Source organism: Aptenodytes patagonicus, chromosome 6, assembly GCF_965638725.1.
Source record: "Aptenodytes patagonicus chromosome 6, bAptPat1.pri.cur, whole genome shotgun sequence".
NCBI classification, from domain to species: Eukaryota; Metazoa; Chordata; class Aves; order Sphenisciformes; family Spheniscidae; genus Aptenodytes; species Aptenodytes patagonicus.
In genome coordinates, this window is record NC_134954.1 from 29,024,658 (window position 1) to 29,042,196 (window position 17,539).

The 17,539-nt window shown below is 55.2% G+C and overlaps 1 protein-coding gene across 2 annotated transcripts in view; it reads left to right on the forward strand.

Moving 5' to 3' along the window:
- Positions 1-17,539, forward strand: part of EPHB1 (EPH receptor B1) — a 74,814-nt gene extending 57,275 nt beyond the window's left edge. The window contains exons 5-16 of one of the 2 annotated variants that reach the window (XM_076341780.1): positions 15-350; positions 3,353-3,534; positions 4,711-4,873; positions 7,017-7,125; positions 7,328-7,392; positions 11,272-11,394; positions 12,464-12,711; positions 13,014-13,229; positions 15,403-15,552; positions 16,167-16,360; positions 16,882-17,037; positions 17,407-17,539. In XM_076341780.1, the coding sequence (XP_076197895.1) occupies positions 15-350; positions 3,353-3,534; positions 4,711-4,873; positions 7,017-7,125; positions 7,328-7,392; positions 11,272-11,394; positions 12,464-12,711; positions 13,014-13,229; positions 15,403-15,552; positions 16,167-16,360; positions 16,882-17,037; positions 17,407-17,515 (2,051 nt within the window). In that variant the 3' untranslated portion in view covers positions 17,516-17,539. The remainder of the gene's footprint in view (positions 1-14; positions 351-3,352; positions 3,535-4,710; positions 4,874-7,016; positions 7,126-7,327; positions 7,393-11,271; positions 11,395-12,463; positions 12,712-13,013; positions 13,230-15,402; positions 15,553-16,166; positions 16,361-16,881; positions 17,038-17,406) is intronic. The other variant, XM_076341781.1, reaches the window with a different exon arrangement.

Consider the following 17,539-nt stretch of genomic DNA (forward strand, 5'->3'; position numbering starts at 1 on the left):
CTCCTTACCCACAGGCGTCCCATCTGGCCCCCGCAACGTCATCTCCATCGTTAACGAGACGTCCATCATCCTGGAGTGGCACCCGCCACGAGAGACGGGTGGTCGGGATGATGTCACCTACAACATCGTCTGCAAGAAGTGCCGGTCGGACAGACGCGCCTGTTCCCGCTGTGACGACAATGTGGACTTTGTCCCCCGGCAGCTGGGGCTGACGGAGACCCGGGTCTTCATTAGCAACCTGTGGGCACACACGCCTTACACCTTTGAGATCCAGGCTGTCAACGGGGTTTCCAACAAGAGCCCCTTCCCACCGCAGCATGTCTCTGTCAACATCACTACCAACCAAGCTGGTGAGTCCTGGGATGGCACGGTGTCAGGGGTTTTAAGCCATACACTACGAGTTGCAAGATCTGAGTCCGAAGGAAAAAGCTCCTGGAGTGTGAGTGGTGTGTGATGGGTGCAGTAAACCTGCACCCAGCCCTGCGGGGAAGGCAGCAAGTGGGGAAAAAGGCCAGGAAAAGAAGGAGGGAGAAGGACGGGAGAGGTGGAAGGGGCGCCTGGCAAAGCGAGAGCTGGGTTGTGGGAGGGAAGGGAGTAAGGACTGATAACTGCTTTTAACCCCCTCTAGATTGCTTGGGGATGAAATGGCATCGCCATTTCCCCCCTTTTCCCAGGTGGGAGCAGGGAGATGGGGTGAACCCAGCCTTGAAATGCAGCCTGGCTGCAGCACGGCGGGGAGCAGCATCCCAGGGCTGAATTCAGGCTCCGTCTCCTCTGGCACATCCCTCTCCCATCATTTTTCTCTTGTCTCCTTTTCCAGGCTCTCCTGCCCCTTTCCCTCCCTATTCCCGATCAGGTGTCAGGAGCTGAACAAACAGCTCTGGGCCAAACTGGGATGCTGACAGGGTGGGTGTGCAGATGACAAGGGGGGACCCAGTCCCAGGCTGCAATGAGGAGCACAAGGAGCCAAAGGGATGGAAACCCGTCTGCTTTGGGCAGAGAAAGGGGATGGTAATTTCTGCTTTGTGTCGAGCGTGTAATGCAGGCAGCCTTCGCCAACCTGCTCCCTCAGGACAGCATGAGACTGAAACCTGGCATAAATATTTTAGTCTCCCAGCTCTGGGGAATACAAATCTATGCTTGTGCCTGGCTGGCATCACTGTCTCCTGAACCATGTGCAATCAAACCTGCCTCTGGTCTCCAAGCTTTTCTCCTGGGGTGGGATTTTTGGGGTGTTTCTTTGCTTGTCTCTCACTCTCAGGCTGCCTGGGAGCTGGGAACAGCCAGGGCTCCCACATCCATCTGTCCGTACCCCAGCACCCCCTGTTTGTCTTGCAAAGGCTGAATATTAACATGGAAGTGCTCCCCCGTTGCAGGATGGGCTGCGGGGTAACCTAATGGAAATGCATCAGGTGTGTCAAGGGCAGGATCGGCGCTGTACCTCTAAAATCCCTTTGGCTTTGCAGCGGGTTTTTCCACCCCCTAGCCCCGCGTGGGGCTGGATTTGGGCTGGTTAGTGCATCTCACCCCGCAGGGCTGCCCCCAGCCCCATCTGCCTGCATGCTGCTATCCATGCTAACGGGGCATGGAACGCAGCAATTAACAAAACAGCAATCAAACTAAGTGTTTAATTTCAGCCCATGAGCATCTTCTCAGAGCGGATGTGGAGAGATTAAAAAAAAAAACCCATGGGATTAAATACGCCAGATAAAGAAAGGTGTGTCGGACTATCAACATGTCCCAGTGCGGCCGCGTGGAGTGGGGCTCCTGCCACCCCCAGATTCCCTCTGCGGCATGATCCTGCACCCCGAGCCAGTCACGCCGAGCTCAGCTCTGCCCTGGATCCATGGGGAGGAGGCATTTTCCCTGCCCAGCGCTGCCTGCACTGGATAGGGAGCTGACCCTGCGAGCAGGTCATGCCAGTGCTGCTTTGGGTGCGGAGAGACTTGGGTACCTTTCTTGGAGACTTTTGGTAGGATTAAGTGCAGGATCAGGGCTGTATTGGCTGGCTCTGGCCCTTTCAAGTATAACTTGGAGGGCAAAAAGCCTTTGGAAAAGTGGTTCCTGGCTAATTTAGCGGCTTGGTGTCCTTGATGGTGGAAGGATGATATTGCTGCTGCTGGGGATGCTCGGCTCCAGGGATGCTCGGCTCTGGGATGCTTGGCTCCGGGGATGCTCGGCTCTGGGGGTGGTCGGCTCCAGGGATGTTTGGCTCCCTGGCAGGCACAGAGCAGCCCTGGGATTGCTCCAATGCATGTGGAGAGCGGGGCAGGGAGCAGTGGCAGTGGGGACAATGTGCCTGAAAGGAACCAGCTCGCTTAGCTCCAGTCTGGTGCGTGAACTGAAATACTATGGGCAGCTTTGCAGAGCAACATGGTGTGTGGCGTGGCTGGCAAGACTGATTAGAAATGCATGGCAGGGAGGGAAGGGGGTCGGACAAACCACGCCAGGCTTGCACCCGCTGCCAACTGTGTGCTCTGCCAGTGCCGAGCATCTTGCTTTCTCCGGGGTGCTGTGACAAGATGCTTGGGACCCCTGTGGTTTGCTGCCTGGGAGGTCTCAGGGGCTGCAGGGATGGAGGTACTGCCTTTCAAGCACCCTTGCGCCATGGCCCCGGGACAGGCGAGGGGCTGAAAGATGGTTTGAGACTGTTCTGCAAGTGTTTGGGCTTCAGAAATAAAACTTCTGGGAGAAGCACATTTGGGTGCTGAGGATGAGCATCCTCAGAGAGCCCCAAGAGTGGACCCAGCAGCTCCTCCAGGCCAGGGCTGAGCTGAAGCCGTGCTACAGGCTCCAGCACCTTGGGGTCCCCTTGCTGGGCTGGGGTGTCCCCGGCTTTGCCGTCATCATCCTCAGGGTGGGCAGAGTTTTGCTCCTACATCCTATTACTGACAGCACCTGGGGTCGCAGCCATGATGTAGGCTCCTGCGGTGCTGGCTCCCCCAGAGAGGCTGTTACAGCAAAAGATGGCAAGCAGAGCTGGGGATCGTCTTCAAGCCTTGGTTTGTCCCTGCTGGGGAGAGCTTTGCTGTCTTTGCCCCTCTGTGGGAGACATCCTTGGAGCAAGCAATCCCAGGGAGAAGGAACACCAAGGATTTCTAAGCCCCTAATTAAAAAGAATAATTGGTTTAAATACCAGAATTCCCTTGCCGGCTCACTGCTTTGGCTCCATGTAAGCTGCTGAGATGCCGCTCTTCCCACTGCTAATGCGTGAGCTTGTCCCATGGGGCGAACAGCTGCAGGCATGAGGGATTTGGGATGCTCCGTGTGCCCAGGAGATTTTCCCCCTCCCCAAGGCCGGTGGTCCTACCCCTCTCCATTAATTTTCCCTCCCTCCCCGCTTCCTCGGCAGCACCCTCCACCGTCCCCATCATGCACCAGGTGAGCGCCACGATGAGGAGCATCACGCTTTCCTGGCCTCAGCCCGAGCAGCCCAATGGCATCATCCTGGACTACGAGATCCGCTACTACGAGAAGGTGAGCCGCATCTGCACGCCTGACATCAGCAGCACCGTGGGCTCCAGGCCAGCAGCGGTAAGCTCAGGTGGAAACCTCGCGACCGCGGGTGGGCTGGGGCCACACGGAGCTTCATACCACGCTGCTGGGAGGCTGCTCAGGTCCTGAGCTTTCTGGGAGAGGGGGAACATGGACAAGCTCTGAATCAGGCTCTTTGCTGGGAAGGGTCCAGGTGGTGGGACGGGTGCCTGGTCGCCCATGCTGGCTCCAGAGGCTGGGAGCGATGTGCAACCAGAGGAAAGGAAGCGATGTTGCAGCTGCAGATGCTAATTCCTCCCCCATGGGCAGCAGTGCCTGTTGCTGCCTTGGCTCTGGTATCTGCTAGGGTAAGCAGGGACCCGGAGTGTGGGGACAGCGTCAGGAGGAAAGGAGGGGGACGGCGAGGACTGGCAAAGGTTATCAGGTTGTCCCTGTCCCGGGTCACTACCTGCTGCCGGGTCCTTTCGCTGGCAGCCGTCCTTCCTCACAGGGGACACACTCACAACCCTTGCGGTGAACCGTGCCGAGCCCAAGCTGTTCCATCCCTCCCGCATTTTGCCAGCTTTAATGAATTCCTCTAAATGTGAATAATTAGATGATTTCACCAGCGACCCTTTTATGGCAAATCACTGGGGAATTTTGCAAAAAAATGAGATTTGAGACACACAATGTCTCCACCAAGGTTTAGCACAAGGACCCCTGCCAGCAGAGCAGGGACTGTAGAGGCTAGGGCTCTAGGCAGAGGCAAGTTGCCCTTGAACCCACTTGAGCAGGGTCATGTAGGGCATATTACGGTATTTCCGTAACTGCATGACGTTTCTGAAATGTGCAGGAACATCAGTGGTTTGAAGATGAGGACTTCACTGCTCATGAGTGTTTTTGCTGTGGATGCTCTTATTGTTTCCCCCCGCTGCTCCATGCTCTTCGCTGCGGTGGGACCAGGGAGCTGCTGAGGAGGCACATGCTGTGGGGACCTCCCCAGCTCCCTGGAAGCCAGGCAGAGCTTGTGGCTCTGGCTTCTGTGGCATCCTCCATGTCAGGGATCGAGGGTAACCAGGAGGGTCCGAGCCACCGGCGCTTGTCCTCCTGGAGCAGAGCCAGGGCCACCACTTTATCTGGCTGCAGATAAACCTCATCCCTGCCATCAGTGGGGATGGGTGGGCTGCAGGGTACATTGTCCCCACCACTGATGGTCTCTCTTGGCTGTGCCCACAGGACCACAACGAATACAACTCCTCCATGGCCCGCAGCCAGACCAACACGGCCAGGATCGAGGGGCTGCGACCCGGCATGGTGTATGTGGTGCAGGTGCGAGCCCGCACCGTGGCTGGCTACGGCAAGTACAGCGGGAAGATGTGCTTCCAGACGCTGACGGACGGTGAGTCCGGGAGGCGGGGACAGGGAGGCAAAGGGGGTGGTTGTCCTTCCAGTGACAGCTTCGGGCTCTAATTGGATTAAATGAACTTGTCTCTGCAAACCTCTCTCCCAGCGGGCAGCGTGGCAAAAGCCAGGTGATTTACAGCGATGTCTTATTAATCGCCAGCTGGAGAAGTAATCTGCTTTAAATCTCATAGCTCTGTTTTCTCCCCTGCTATTTAGCTGCAGTTTTGTCTTTCCTGCCTCTGACCATGGTGGCAGAGCCCCCCTGCCACCGGCTGTGAGTCCGGCACGGCAGGGTGGGGAGCAGCAGAGGGTTGTAGACCCCCGGAGGAAGAACTCCTGGGATGCCTTCCAGGGGTGCTCTCCTGGGGTGCTCAGAGCTGCATCTGAGCCATCAGAACAAAGCTGGAAGGGTCAGACCCTGCACTGAAAGCTGATTTCCCACCCTGAGGTGGTGTGTCAAAGGGAAAGGGCCAGCTCATGACCTTCATGGCTTCTTCTGGCTTCCTTGCCAGAGTCGTGCTGTCATTCTTCTGGCCCCAGCCCTTCCCTGCACCCACAAACACTAGATCCTTTTAGAGACTAATAACTCATGGGAGGGTTTTTCATTAATCCCAGCTTCAGGACTAATCCAGAAGTCAGTGAGTGAAGCAAGGCTCCTTTCATGGTCCTCCCACTCCTGGGGCAGCTGAAGTCCCTGCAGAGACCCCCTTTCCTGCTGCTGCTGGTGTGGTTCCTGCTCCACTTAGGTGACATCCATGGGTCCCAGCCCTGCTGGCTGTCTTTCCTAAAACTTTTCTTCTTTCCTAAAACCAAGTCGCCCCGTGCTTGCACTCATGTCGAGTGCCAGCCGGGGCGGGAAGAGGAAAACCACACAGGGCGACCAAAGGGGAGAAAATGGTAATAAACCCCCCCCCAATGCCTTGAATATTCAGGATTAGAGAAGCGAGAAGAAAAATCCTGCCTCAAATAAGCAATTAATTGAAATTTAATAAGAATGGATAGTGTAGATTATTAAATAATAACTGATTGTTAGATGAGAATTTCTCAGGATTTAAGCAGCGTGCAAGAGAGAAATCTAGTTGCTAATAATTAACCGCGGAGTAGAAAAATACAGATAAAAGGGCACTAAATGCTTTCTTTTGGAGTCAATTTTATTTTAACCATTGCTTGTGGCTGCTGGCACAGCCTGGCACACCCTGCTGGGGATGGTTGGAGACGGGGGTGTTTCTGGAGGGCTGCAGAAGCCCGCAGGAGTGTGGGGTCTGCTGGATACTGCCCACTGTGGGTACCCACACCGCTCTAACAGGGCAGGGCAGGAGGAGGGGAAAATGGGGGGAGACACATGGCTTTATTGGGGTTCCTCCAGGCATGTCCAGTCCTCCATGTGCCACCTCGGCTTTCACCCCAGCCTGCTGCTGAAGGACGCAGGGGGTGGCCGAGGGGATGCAGGGGGTTTGAGGGATGCTTGGCATGGAAGGGATGCTGTGGTTGTGGTTGCTGTGGCTCTGCAGAAGGAGTTGGCTCATGCCATCCATTGAGATGTAAAAACCTACAAGCAGAGCTGCAGCGAAGGTGCTCGGGTTCTCCTGGGCCTCTCTCTCAAGGTTAACTCTTGCATGGTGGACTCTCTGGTGTCTAATATGGGTGTACTCGTGCAGCCTTCCCCGGCTGGTTTGCTTATTAATGGGGTCTTTTCTCTTCCTCCTTTCCTGCAACTTGTAGGAACTTTGTGTCTGTGAGACCCCATGTTAAATTTGGTCAAAATGGCCAACAGGTTTAAATTTATTGAGGGAAGAGAAACCCCAGAGGCATGGACAAAGCCACCTTGTGAACCTCATCTCTTCAGGAAACTGGGCCCAAGCACATTGGCTTGACTTCATTCCCAGGACCTTCTCTTCCATATTTTTAACCCGAAGTATGTGTAAGCCAAGTGTGACAATCCTTCCCTGTGCAACGCAGCACCTGCTCGTCACCTGCCTCAACCAACGCTCCTGCCTGGATCCCCCTTGTCCCACAACCCTCCCATGGGAGCAGCACCCATGGAATCAGAGGGGGCATTACGGGACCCCTTCCTAGGATGCTGCTCTTCCTCCATGAGCGTGCAAGGGAGAATTCACCCCAACCTTCTTCTCTTGCAGATGACTACAAGTCAGAGCTGAGAGAGCAGCTGCCTTTGATCGCGGGGTCCGCAGCGGCTGGGGTGGTCTTCATTGTCTCGCTGGTGGCCATTTCCATTGTCTGCAGCAGGTGGGTCCTTGTGGGATGCTGCCTACCTGGAAGGTGGAGGCGATGGGATGCAGCTGGGAGAGATTTGGGGTAGGAGGGAAGGGATGGGGACAGAGCGCTGAGCTGCCACCGCTTGCTGAGTGTTGCTGGCAGGGGAGCGGTTCGGGGCCATTGCCAGCCACTCATCCCTCAAGCCCGGCTGTTTTCTCCCCTTTTCTCCCAGGAAGCGCGCCTACAGCAAGGAGGCAGTGTACAGCGATAAATTACAGCACTACAGCACTGGCCGAGGTAAGCGAGGAAAAGCGGGTGGGGAAACACTCTTAAACCTGCACCCGGCATGTGCCCCCACTCCCCCACCTTCGAATGTGCATGGTGGGGGGATGAAAGCCCCATGGGGTAGACGGAGAGGACAGTAGGGTGGGAGCAGAGATGTTCACAGCTGTGTGTCAGGCTGTCTGTGGGGGTTTTGCAGTGGTGCAGCATTGTGGGTGGGAAAAGAAGAGCAACAGGGGGGATTTGGGGAATGGGGATGGATTTGGGGGGACAGGGGATGTAGGGGGCAGGGGGACGTAGGGGAACAAGGCATGGGGAGAGGATGCTGTGAAGACTCCCAAAGGAGGAAGGGAAGGAGAGCGGCAGTATGCGGAGGGGGGATGAGCTCCTGATCTCCTGCCATGGGCTCTGCCCGGGCCAGGATCAGTGCTGGGCTCCTCTTACCGCTAAAGGGACTCTGGATTTTGGGAGCGTGGCCAGGGAGTGGGGGCTGGTGGCTGGCATTGCTGCTGTCCTGGCTGCATGGCTGATGCTTGCCCTGCACCCTGCTCCAGGAAGGATGTGTGGCCAGTGACTGGGAAGGTTCAACTGGCTTTGGGCTGCTAATGGCCTTGGCAAACAACTAGGAGAGCCTGAGCTTGACAGGCCTTTTCCTAAGACACCTTTGCGGTTGGTGGAGCTGTGCACCAGAATAAATTCAAGGCGTCTGTTGTGTATAACGTGTGCTCAGGTACTCCTCCAGCTCCTGGTAAAGCAGCCAACGGGCCATTGTGATCGCTGGAAATGATAATAAAGCAGCAAAGCAGTGGCTCCAGGGAGTGAGGCGTTGCCACCCGGTGCCCACAGGCTCTGTGCCCCATCCCCACGGGACGTAAATCCCATTTACACTCTCCTAGAGATGCCTCCCAGGTGCATTTTGCTGCCTTGAGGGAAGAAGCCGTCCCTGGGTCCTGGGCACCTGCTTACGGAAAAGGGATGGTGGCAGGGTGCAGGGACGGGTGAAGGACAGCAGGGGAAGGGGGGAGCAGGATGGGTGACCAGAGGGGAGGGATGGATATGGAGCAATCAGCCTGGCAGAGAAAATGGGAGGGCTGACAGGAAAGGAAAGGGTTTGGAGGCATCCAGGAGAGCCCAGCCAAGCCGGCAACAGCACGCTAGATCTCTTTTGACCTTCTCAGCTTCATACCAAACCCTCCCAATGTGATGGTGGGGCTGGGAGGGGCCGTAAACCTCCCAGCAAACAATAAACTGTTTTCCAAACATCACCGGGTGATACTTAAATACGATGGACCTGTGCTTTTCCTCCCTCTTTTCTTTGCGTTTCTGCACCGTGGGTGCTGGGGGAAGATTTAATTGATGCCTGATGGCTAAACCCACGTTGGGCTGCAGGTGGACTTATTTTTCCCATTTTCCCCCTGTTTTGAAACATTCCTCACCCCACGTGCATCCCTAGCTCGCCCCAAGCACCTCAAAACCCAGGGTGTTCAAACCAGGTAGGAAAGCAGTGAAGTGGGTGTCTGTGTTTAGTTTTTAAAGCTGGGCGATGTGAAGGTTGGTGCCTGAAAGCCGGGGGTGCCGGGGCTCCCAGACGTGCAGCAAAACCCTTTCAAGGTTAGCGAGCCTCCAGGCACTCGGTTATTGCAGACGCTCGAGCAAAACAGGTGGGAAATTTGTGGCGAGCGACTAATGGAGTAACGAGTGCATCCGCCGGAACAAATCACCTGTGTGTTTAGTGGCATGGCAATTACAGCCTCCCCAGCGCAGCTCCGCCATCCCTCCCAGGAGCCCCCTGGGGATCACCGGCTGCCTGCTGCTGGCAAGGACTTCCCTGGGTGGGTTTTGGGGTGAGATGGGGTCTCTCAGGTTGTAATTTCTCATGCTTTATCTCTGCCACTGCTTTGCCAGGAGCTTTGAGATAGGGGAAATAGGGAAAGCGCCCTGTTGAAGTGGCAGCGATTCATCAGGCAAGGGTCTTTCTATGTCCCAATGATATTTATTCCCAAGGAAAAATGATGTCGGAAGGAATCTAATGCTGGAGTCAGGGTCGCAGTGCAGAGCGCTTCAGCTTTTGAAGAGTGATAAAAAGTTTGCCATCGTCTGCAGTAGTGATAAATGGCCTAATGCAGTTTCTAGGAGTATCGGGGTGATTTTAAGAGCACAAAGCTCTCTTTGCAGGCAGGCTTTGCATGGGTTGCCTTTGAAGTTGTGTTCTGGTACCTGGCATTTTGCCCAGCTTTTGCCAGCGTGGCGATGATGAGCCGGTGGCTGAGGTTTGCAGGATGAGTAATGGGTTTAGGTGCCCTAATCCCACTCATTCAGATGGGATGGAGATTAGGGGAGAGCTGAGCCCACAGGCAGACCCTAGGGCACATCAGAGCGTGTTTGAAAACCAGCCTGTGTTGACAGTGGGCAGGAAACTTCGGCATTATTGTCTCCTTTATTTCTTCAATATTTTGATCAGTGAGTCAGTCTCGGTTACGATCCTGTAAATCCCTTTGTAATCCTGGCTGAAGCATCAGCTGCTCTTGTAAAAAAATTTATGGGGCAGTTAAAGTGTATGAGACAGAGCTGTAAAGGGATTTATGAACTGGGAGATGCACAGATGGCTTCATTGCAGCCTTCCCCACCCGCCTTCGAGGCACAGAGCTTTTGCCCCAAATGCCCCTTTTGGGGATGAGGATGCTCCTGCCTGGTCTCTCCCCAGCCCTGGGTGCCCCGCAAGTGATTCTCCCTTGGCAGCTGTTTTGCACCAGCAGTGCCCCGCTGCGAGGCTTTCGTGCCTCCTCCTGAATTACTTGCTGGCAAACTTGCAAAGCAGCCGGGAGCCAATTGAGATTCCCGTCGCGGAGCTGCGCAGAGGCAATGCTGCGGTCCATGTGGTTGTCTGCGTGTCAGCTCTAGAAAGGCCCCTGGAAGCGCCAGCGCGACGGGATCGCGGCCCTTGGTGAGGTCCTTAACAGCATAATCAAATGCCGTTAATCACCGTAACACCGAGGTACCCTGGGGAGGAGGACCGGCAGGGATGTCCATCCTGGTCTCCTCCAGAGATGACCTTGAGGGGGCTGCTACACCATCCCTGGTCCCCTTTTTGGGTGAGCAATGGCACAGGAGGCTGAACCCCCAAAGGGGCACCGCAGCCCTCTCTGGGTCCCCTGTGGGGACTGCAGTATAACACTGGTGCCCCGCTGAGCCCTGGGGACTGTGGTGGCCACACTCTGCCCCGTGGCTGTGCCCCCCAGCAGCTCTGCAAGCCCCAGGGCATCCAAACATGATGTCTGCAAACCCCATATGGGGAATTTGGGGGCCTGTTTTGGTTTTTCCCCCATTTGAAAAGGGCAAGAGTCCGCTTGCTGGATCTCCCTGTGGTGCGGCCGGATCCTGCTGCCGCACATTGCCCCCATGCAAGGGACTGCACACTTGTCACAGAGGCCGGCCAAGCTGTATTTTATGGCTCCATACAGGTTGTTGATTATAATTGCTGCACTCTGTCAATTTAGTAGCCGCCACAAAGCTATCAGAGGCCTTTTTGGGTAAATAAATATTTCTTCACTAATGCATGGAGCCTCGTAAAGCCCTCACCATAAAGCCAGCTAATTGTAGTTCAGGTCTGTAACTGCTCCCCATTGCCGGGGAGAAGGAAGAGGAAGGATAATGGTGGAGGAGCGGAGGGCAGAGAGGAAGAGGAGGGGATGCAGGGGAGGGTTGGGTGGAGCAGGGGGACCGAAGAGGATGATAACGGTCTATGGAGGTGGTACAGCTGAGCACAGCGATAGAAGCCATCTTAACGGGCGTACGGAGGGCATGAGGACACAGGGGTCTCCAGTTCTTGGCCATGGCACAACTGCTCTTGGTTTCTCTCCCTTTTGCTGTTGCTCCCATGTTTCCTGCAACAAGGGTCTCCAGGCATGAAGATCTACATTGACCCCTTCACTTATGAGGACCCCAACGAGGCGGTCCGAGAGTTTGCCAAGGAGATTGACGTATCCTTTGTGAAGATTGAAGAAGTCATTGGAGCAGGTGGGTCTTGCTGTCCCCTGCCACCTGTCCCTTCCTGTCCTCTCCACTGCTTCTATGTGGCCAGACACCCAACTGGAACAATTTTCTGGGGATGCACATGCGGTCCTTCACCGGGAAACCCTCAAGGAAGCCTCGAGACATCAGGCTTTTCTGGGTTTGTGATGGGTTAGGGCAGACACGAGGTTGGTTTCTGCTCTCAAAGTTCTTTTGAGGTGGCAAAGACTCTATGAACGTATTCGCTGAGTGACTGCGGGGCCTCTTGGGATTTCCTACTTGGCTTTTCCATGAGATAACTAGAAAAAGCCATATCTCGCTCTAGTCTGTGCCATATTCCCATACATATGTATATATACACACGCGTGCACTTATCTGTATGTCATCTGTGCTGCTTTTATTGCCATTTTTAAATAACTGTGTCGTACTTGTAGAAGAGAAAGTGAGAAGCTGGGGGGGAAGCTGCAAAGAAGCAATGAGCTAGTTCGGTCGGGATCAAGTTCAGCGATGTATCAGCTGCCCTTTGCTGCTCATCAAGGCAAAGTAGCTGCAAAGCTGGCTTAAATGTAATCCCTCCACAGGCAAATTTTGCCTTGACGAAGGAAAAGCTCTCCTGCTGAAAATGAGAGGACGCTTTCTCTATATTTTAAATCAGAGGGCAGCAATGAAAACAGCCCAATTCTTTTCCATTCCAAGATAAGTGATGTTGAAAAAGGCAACCGAGATTATCAACGCTGACACATTATATTTGAGGTAGTCCTTAGATGTTGATGCTCTTGCTCTGCAAATCCTTCTTGTGGGGGTTTGCAAGAGTGGTCCCAGCCTCTGCTTCTGTTGGTGCTGGGCTCTGTCACCTTGGAGAAGGTTGCAAGCCCAAACACGTCCTCAGCAGCAGACATTGCCCCTTTTAAAGAGGACAGGCAAGTAGATTTATAGAGGAGATCATCATTGAAGTGTTAACTGGCTGACATTTCTCAGCCAGTTGGTTTGGAGACCAAACAGCTCAAGGTACCATTACGTTTTGCAATGTTTTATGTGAAGAAGGAGGTGGTAGTGGATGCTTTTGCACTTGCAGGGGAGTTTGGAGAAGTGTATAAAGGACGCCTGAAGTTGCCTGGCAAGCGGGAGATCTATGTGGCCATCAAAACGCTCAAAGCCGGCTACTCTGAGAAGCAGCGCCGGGATTTCCTGAGTGAGGCCAGCATCATGGGGCAGTTCGACCACCCCAACATCATTCGGCTGGAAGGGGTGGTGACCAAAAGCCGACCGGTCATGATCATCACAGAGTTCATGGAGAATGGGGCCCTGGACTCGTTCCTGCGGGTAAGGCAAGGTGGGGCCGTGTGGGCTGTTGTTCAGCTGTGGGATTTGGGAACAAGGTGTTGGCATCCCGTCCTGTAAATCCCAGTCTATTTCCTTAGCTTGGGAGGTGGTTGCAGTGTGCCATACAACCCCAAAACACGTGTGTTTTGGTGCTGGCATACCTCTGCTTTAATCAGGCAGGGCAAGGCAGCTGGGCAGTCCTCTTGGGAGGTGCAGCATCCTCCCAACGGTGGGGGTGAACGGCTCTGGTCCAGCGGTGGGGTCTGCATGCTCACCCCAGTGCCTGTTCTTTCCCATTGCAGCAAAATGATGGGCAGTTCACAGTGATCCAGCTGGTGGGGATGCTCAGAGGAATTGCTGCCGGGATGAAGTACCTTGCAGAGATGAATTACGTGCACCGAGATCTGGCTGCCAGGAACATCCTGGTCAACAGCAACCTGGTGTGCAAAGTGTCGGACTTTGGCCTCTCGCGCTACCTGCAGGACGATACTTCCGACCCCACCTACACCAGCTCCTTGGTATGTACCTCTCACAAGATCTTGTCTTGCTCAGCATCTCCTGTGCCTGCCCTGCACCTGCTGCCAGCTGAACCTGGGAGAAAGGTGCTGGACGTATGCCCTGGAGGTTCTACCATGGGTGGAAGCATCTCAGGAGGGTTCCCACCATGTAGGCTTGTGGCCCAGAGACCCTAGCTGTGGTTGCCACCCATCATCTTCTTTCCCCTCCTTTTTCTTCCTCCCTTTTATGACCTTTCTGCCTCCCTCCTCCCCCAAGCACCTTTCTGCCCTCGGCAGTTTACAGATAAAGCTCTTCCCTCTCCTCTGTGGAGGGAAGGTGCATGGAGGAGTCCCTGGAAAGACCGGGAAGCGGTGGCAGGGAGATCACAGCATCTCCCGACGGCACAGCGACAGCGTTTTAACTCCCCTTCCCCCAGCGCTCCAGGTCTGGTCTGCCTTTCTGTGCTGGAAACTTGTTCCAGGCATTAATTAAAGAGACAAGCCTAACAGGAGCTCCGCCATTCCCCAGCCACCCTTCTCTGCTTAATTAACTTATTTGTAGGTAATGGCAGCCCCACTCTCCCCTTGCTCCTTGCTGCCCCGGGGGAACGCCCAGCTCCCCACCACGGCTATCCTCTTGCCAGTGGGCTTGTGAGAGACCCTTATTGGTGTTGAGGATGAACAGAGGAGAAGGGGATGAGCAACCCGTTGACCTCATCTAATCAATTAATTAAAAGAGCGTGTGTTGGCTGCAAGCACAAGGCTGCACTGACTGTTGCAGAAGCAGTGTCTTGGGCTGTCGAGCTGTGCCCAGGCGCTGGGGCTGGCTCCAGCCTCCAAAATGGGAGACCCACAGAGGTGCCTTTGTGTTTTGGCCTGGCTGCAGCCCCTCGCTCTTCCTCCCCTGCTCGTGGGATGTTTCCCCCCTCCCCGGACCTGCCCTGCTCCCTGCCCACACCCGTCCTGCAGGCAGCAGTCTTTGAGCAGACACCCATCATTTATTTTTTGTTCAAGAACCCCATCAGTAGCTGCTGGGATGAGGCATGAAGTAGCCTTTCCCCACCTTTAGAGATAGAAGAGATTATCTCATCTGTGTTTTTATTTAATTTAGGCCATAATAGATCTCCCTGGCAGCTGGGAAGTGATGCTGTGCCTGCGATTACATCACTCTGCCTCCCACAGCAGGTTTTTAGCTCTGGGGAAAAGGCAGGAAAAACAACCTAGCAGTTAATTTCTCCATTTGTAGTTATTCAAATCAAATTTTTTGCCATTCATCCTTCAAAAGCAGCTGATGCTTTGTCAGAAAGGCTATGGAAAACAATTGCGCTAAACGATTTACAATGCAATTCTGCCCAGAGTAAATACCGTGCATGTCTGTGGTTTTCCTTCATCCCTTGGCTTTTTTTGCTGTTATTTTAGCGGTGCTTGCCCAGGGAGCAGTCCCTCTGTATGTGCTGCCCCACCACAGCATCCCTGCCCCCTCAGCATGGCCTCCGGCCCTTCCTGTCCTGCCAGGACCTGGGACCTGCCCTGGCTTGATGGGGTGGCTTGAGATGCCGAGCCTGATTTTGAGCTTTTAGGAGAAATGAGGGGCTCTCTGCCAAAGGCACTTTCCTTTTCCAGTGCTTTCCAAGCCTCCTTTGGGGCTTAAAGGTGTTTTGCTTTTTGTCTCCCACTCCAGAAGTAGGACTGGAAGGACCTTCCAGCAGCTGTGGGAGCCCAGATGATGCCGTAGAGAATGCTCTTAGGTTAGACCTTGTTTCCACTGAAGGCCAAGGGACAGGGATACCTGTGGCTCCTTACCTGAGACAAGTACTAGCGCAGTCCTGCGTAGCCCTTGTCACCTGATGTCTCCCTGGGAAGGGACCTGGGGACAGGCCACCGATGTACCGGGTCCTGCAGGTCACCCGGAGTGGGGAGGTGTCACTCGGGGGTGACACCTGAGTGGGATAAACCCTTGGATAAACCCTTTTGTTTTGTTTAGCTAAGCCCTTTTGTGCAGGTACAAGATAAATTCATGGAGGTGTTTTCGGCTCCTGCCTCCTCATCCCATCGGGTGCTGCCTGCCCACTCCTCAGCAGGGTCCCCAGGGACCAGCAGCCGGGGGTGTGCGGGATGGCTCCAACCCTGCCTCAGGTGTCCAGGCTCCTCTGCCAAGGGAGCCGTTTCTCAGCTGCTCTCCCTTTTTCTGTAGGGGGGGAAGATCCCCGTCAGGTGGACGGCGCCGGAGGCCATCGCCTACCGCAAGTTCACCTCGGCCAGCGATGTCTGGAGCTACGGCATCGTCATGTGGGAAGTGATGTCGTTCGGAGAGAGGCCCTACTGGGACATGTCCAACCAAGACGTAAGCACTGGGGGGTTATCCACGCAGCTCTGGGGAGTGTGTGGGGCCTCGTTCCCAAAAGAAAACCCTGCCTGAATGGCTATCTGCTCCTTCCCGGAGCCTCGGCAGCGCTTGGTTTTAGAGATGAAACAGGCTGGTGGGCGAGAGGATGCAAGGAGGGAAATTGGGAAGAAAAGCCAGCGGGCTGGTAATTGGACTTCAGGAAGCTGCAGGGCCTTTGAAAATGTTCAGAGGGTTTACGAACAGGGAAAGAGCTTTGGTAGTTGGACTGCTGTACTCCGATGCGATCTGCCGAGATAATGAGTGGCAGCTCTCCGCTGGGAGGAACTGCAACGCGCTTAGCATCAGAGCGGAGATTAACCTCCGAGAGCCCCAGCTCCGTTGGAGCCGGGAGCATCTCCTCCTGCTCCCTTTGCTGATGATCAGATGGGCTGGCAGCTGCCTTCCCGGCCTGCGGCAGCGCTGCCTGTAACACCTCTGCCCGCACAGGCAGCTTGGCTCGAGGAGAGGAGTGGCAGGGGTAGCTCACCCCCCGCTGTGGCTGCAGTTTTCCCTACGTGAGACCTCCAAGTCCCTTGTCCTCATGTGCTACTTCCTCCCCCACTGCTCTGCAGGTCATCAATGCGATCGAGCAGGATTACCGGCTCCCGCCGCCCATGGACTGTCCCGCTGCCCTGCACCAGCTGATGCTGGACTGCTGGCAGAAGGACCGCAACACCCGCCCGCGCTTCACCGAGATAGTCAACACCCTTGATAAAATGATCCGCAACCCGGCAAGCCTCAAAACTGTGGCTACCATCACCGCTGTGTGAGTCTCCCAGCACGTGGGGGATGCTCTAGTGTTGACATCCCAAGCTGTGGCAAAAGGCTTCCTGAGCGGCTCATGCTGCCGGGGGGAAGGACAGGAATTCATAAATCGTTTGCCAGGCGCGGGGGGTTTCTCTCTTTGCTCTGCCTGACAGTCAGACAAAGAACATGTAGTTTTCAGTCGAGCAACAGCAATAATTCTTTGCTATTGATTCTTTATGGCGTGTGACCGTATGGGCGCGGTGTCTCCTCTGCTGGCGCCTCCATCACTGTGGCTCCCGCAGCTGGATTACAACGTGCAGGGTTGCAAAGCGCTGCTTGACAGAGTGGTATTCCCATGGGACAGGCCTTCCTCATGGCCTTACTTGTCTCAGGCATGTGCCAGGAACAGGACAGTGCCAGGGGGGAGCATGAAGCTGCAGGGGGGTGGATTGGGGAACACTGCCGTGCACCAGCTAGGCTCGTGCACAGCAGCCCCTCAGTGCCAGCCGGGCTTGTCCCCAGTGGTGTGTCCTGTTGCAGGCCTTCTCAGCCCCTCCTCGACCGCTCCATCCCCGACTTCACTGCCTTTACCTCAGTAGACGACTGGCTGAGCGCTGTGAAGATGAGCCAGTACAGGGACAGCTTCCTGACGGCTGGCTTCACCTCCCTGCAGCTCGTTGCCCAGATGACATCCGAGTGAGTTGGGTGCTGTGCCAGGGCTGGGTGCTGCCTGGGGTGGGTTGGGGTTGCGGGGAGGTGGGAAGGTCGGTGCAAGGCACCTGCGGAGGAAGGGTGTGGGCATCCATCACACCGGTCAGCAGAAGCACCCTGAGTCTGGAGGTGGGAGTTCACCATCTGGGAGTCAGCATGCAGGTATCTCCCTGCCCTTGGTCCCTCCTTGCCTCAGTGATGCTCACAGGGCTGTGCTTGGGCTCTGTGTTTGTTCTGCTGAGAGGCATGGACCAGCTGAGCTTACATCCCTCACCTCACTTAGAGATGGTAAAACAGATACACCAACCCTCAGCTGCCCATTGATATTCCTCTGTCTGTCTGTCTGTCTTCCAGAGACCTCCTGAGAATAGGGGTGACTTTGGCTGGGCACCAGAAGAAGATCCTGAACAGCATCCAGTCCATGCGAGTACAGATGAGTCAGTCTCCAACCTCAATGGCATGACGTCCCTCGTTCGATGGGGAGGGG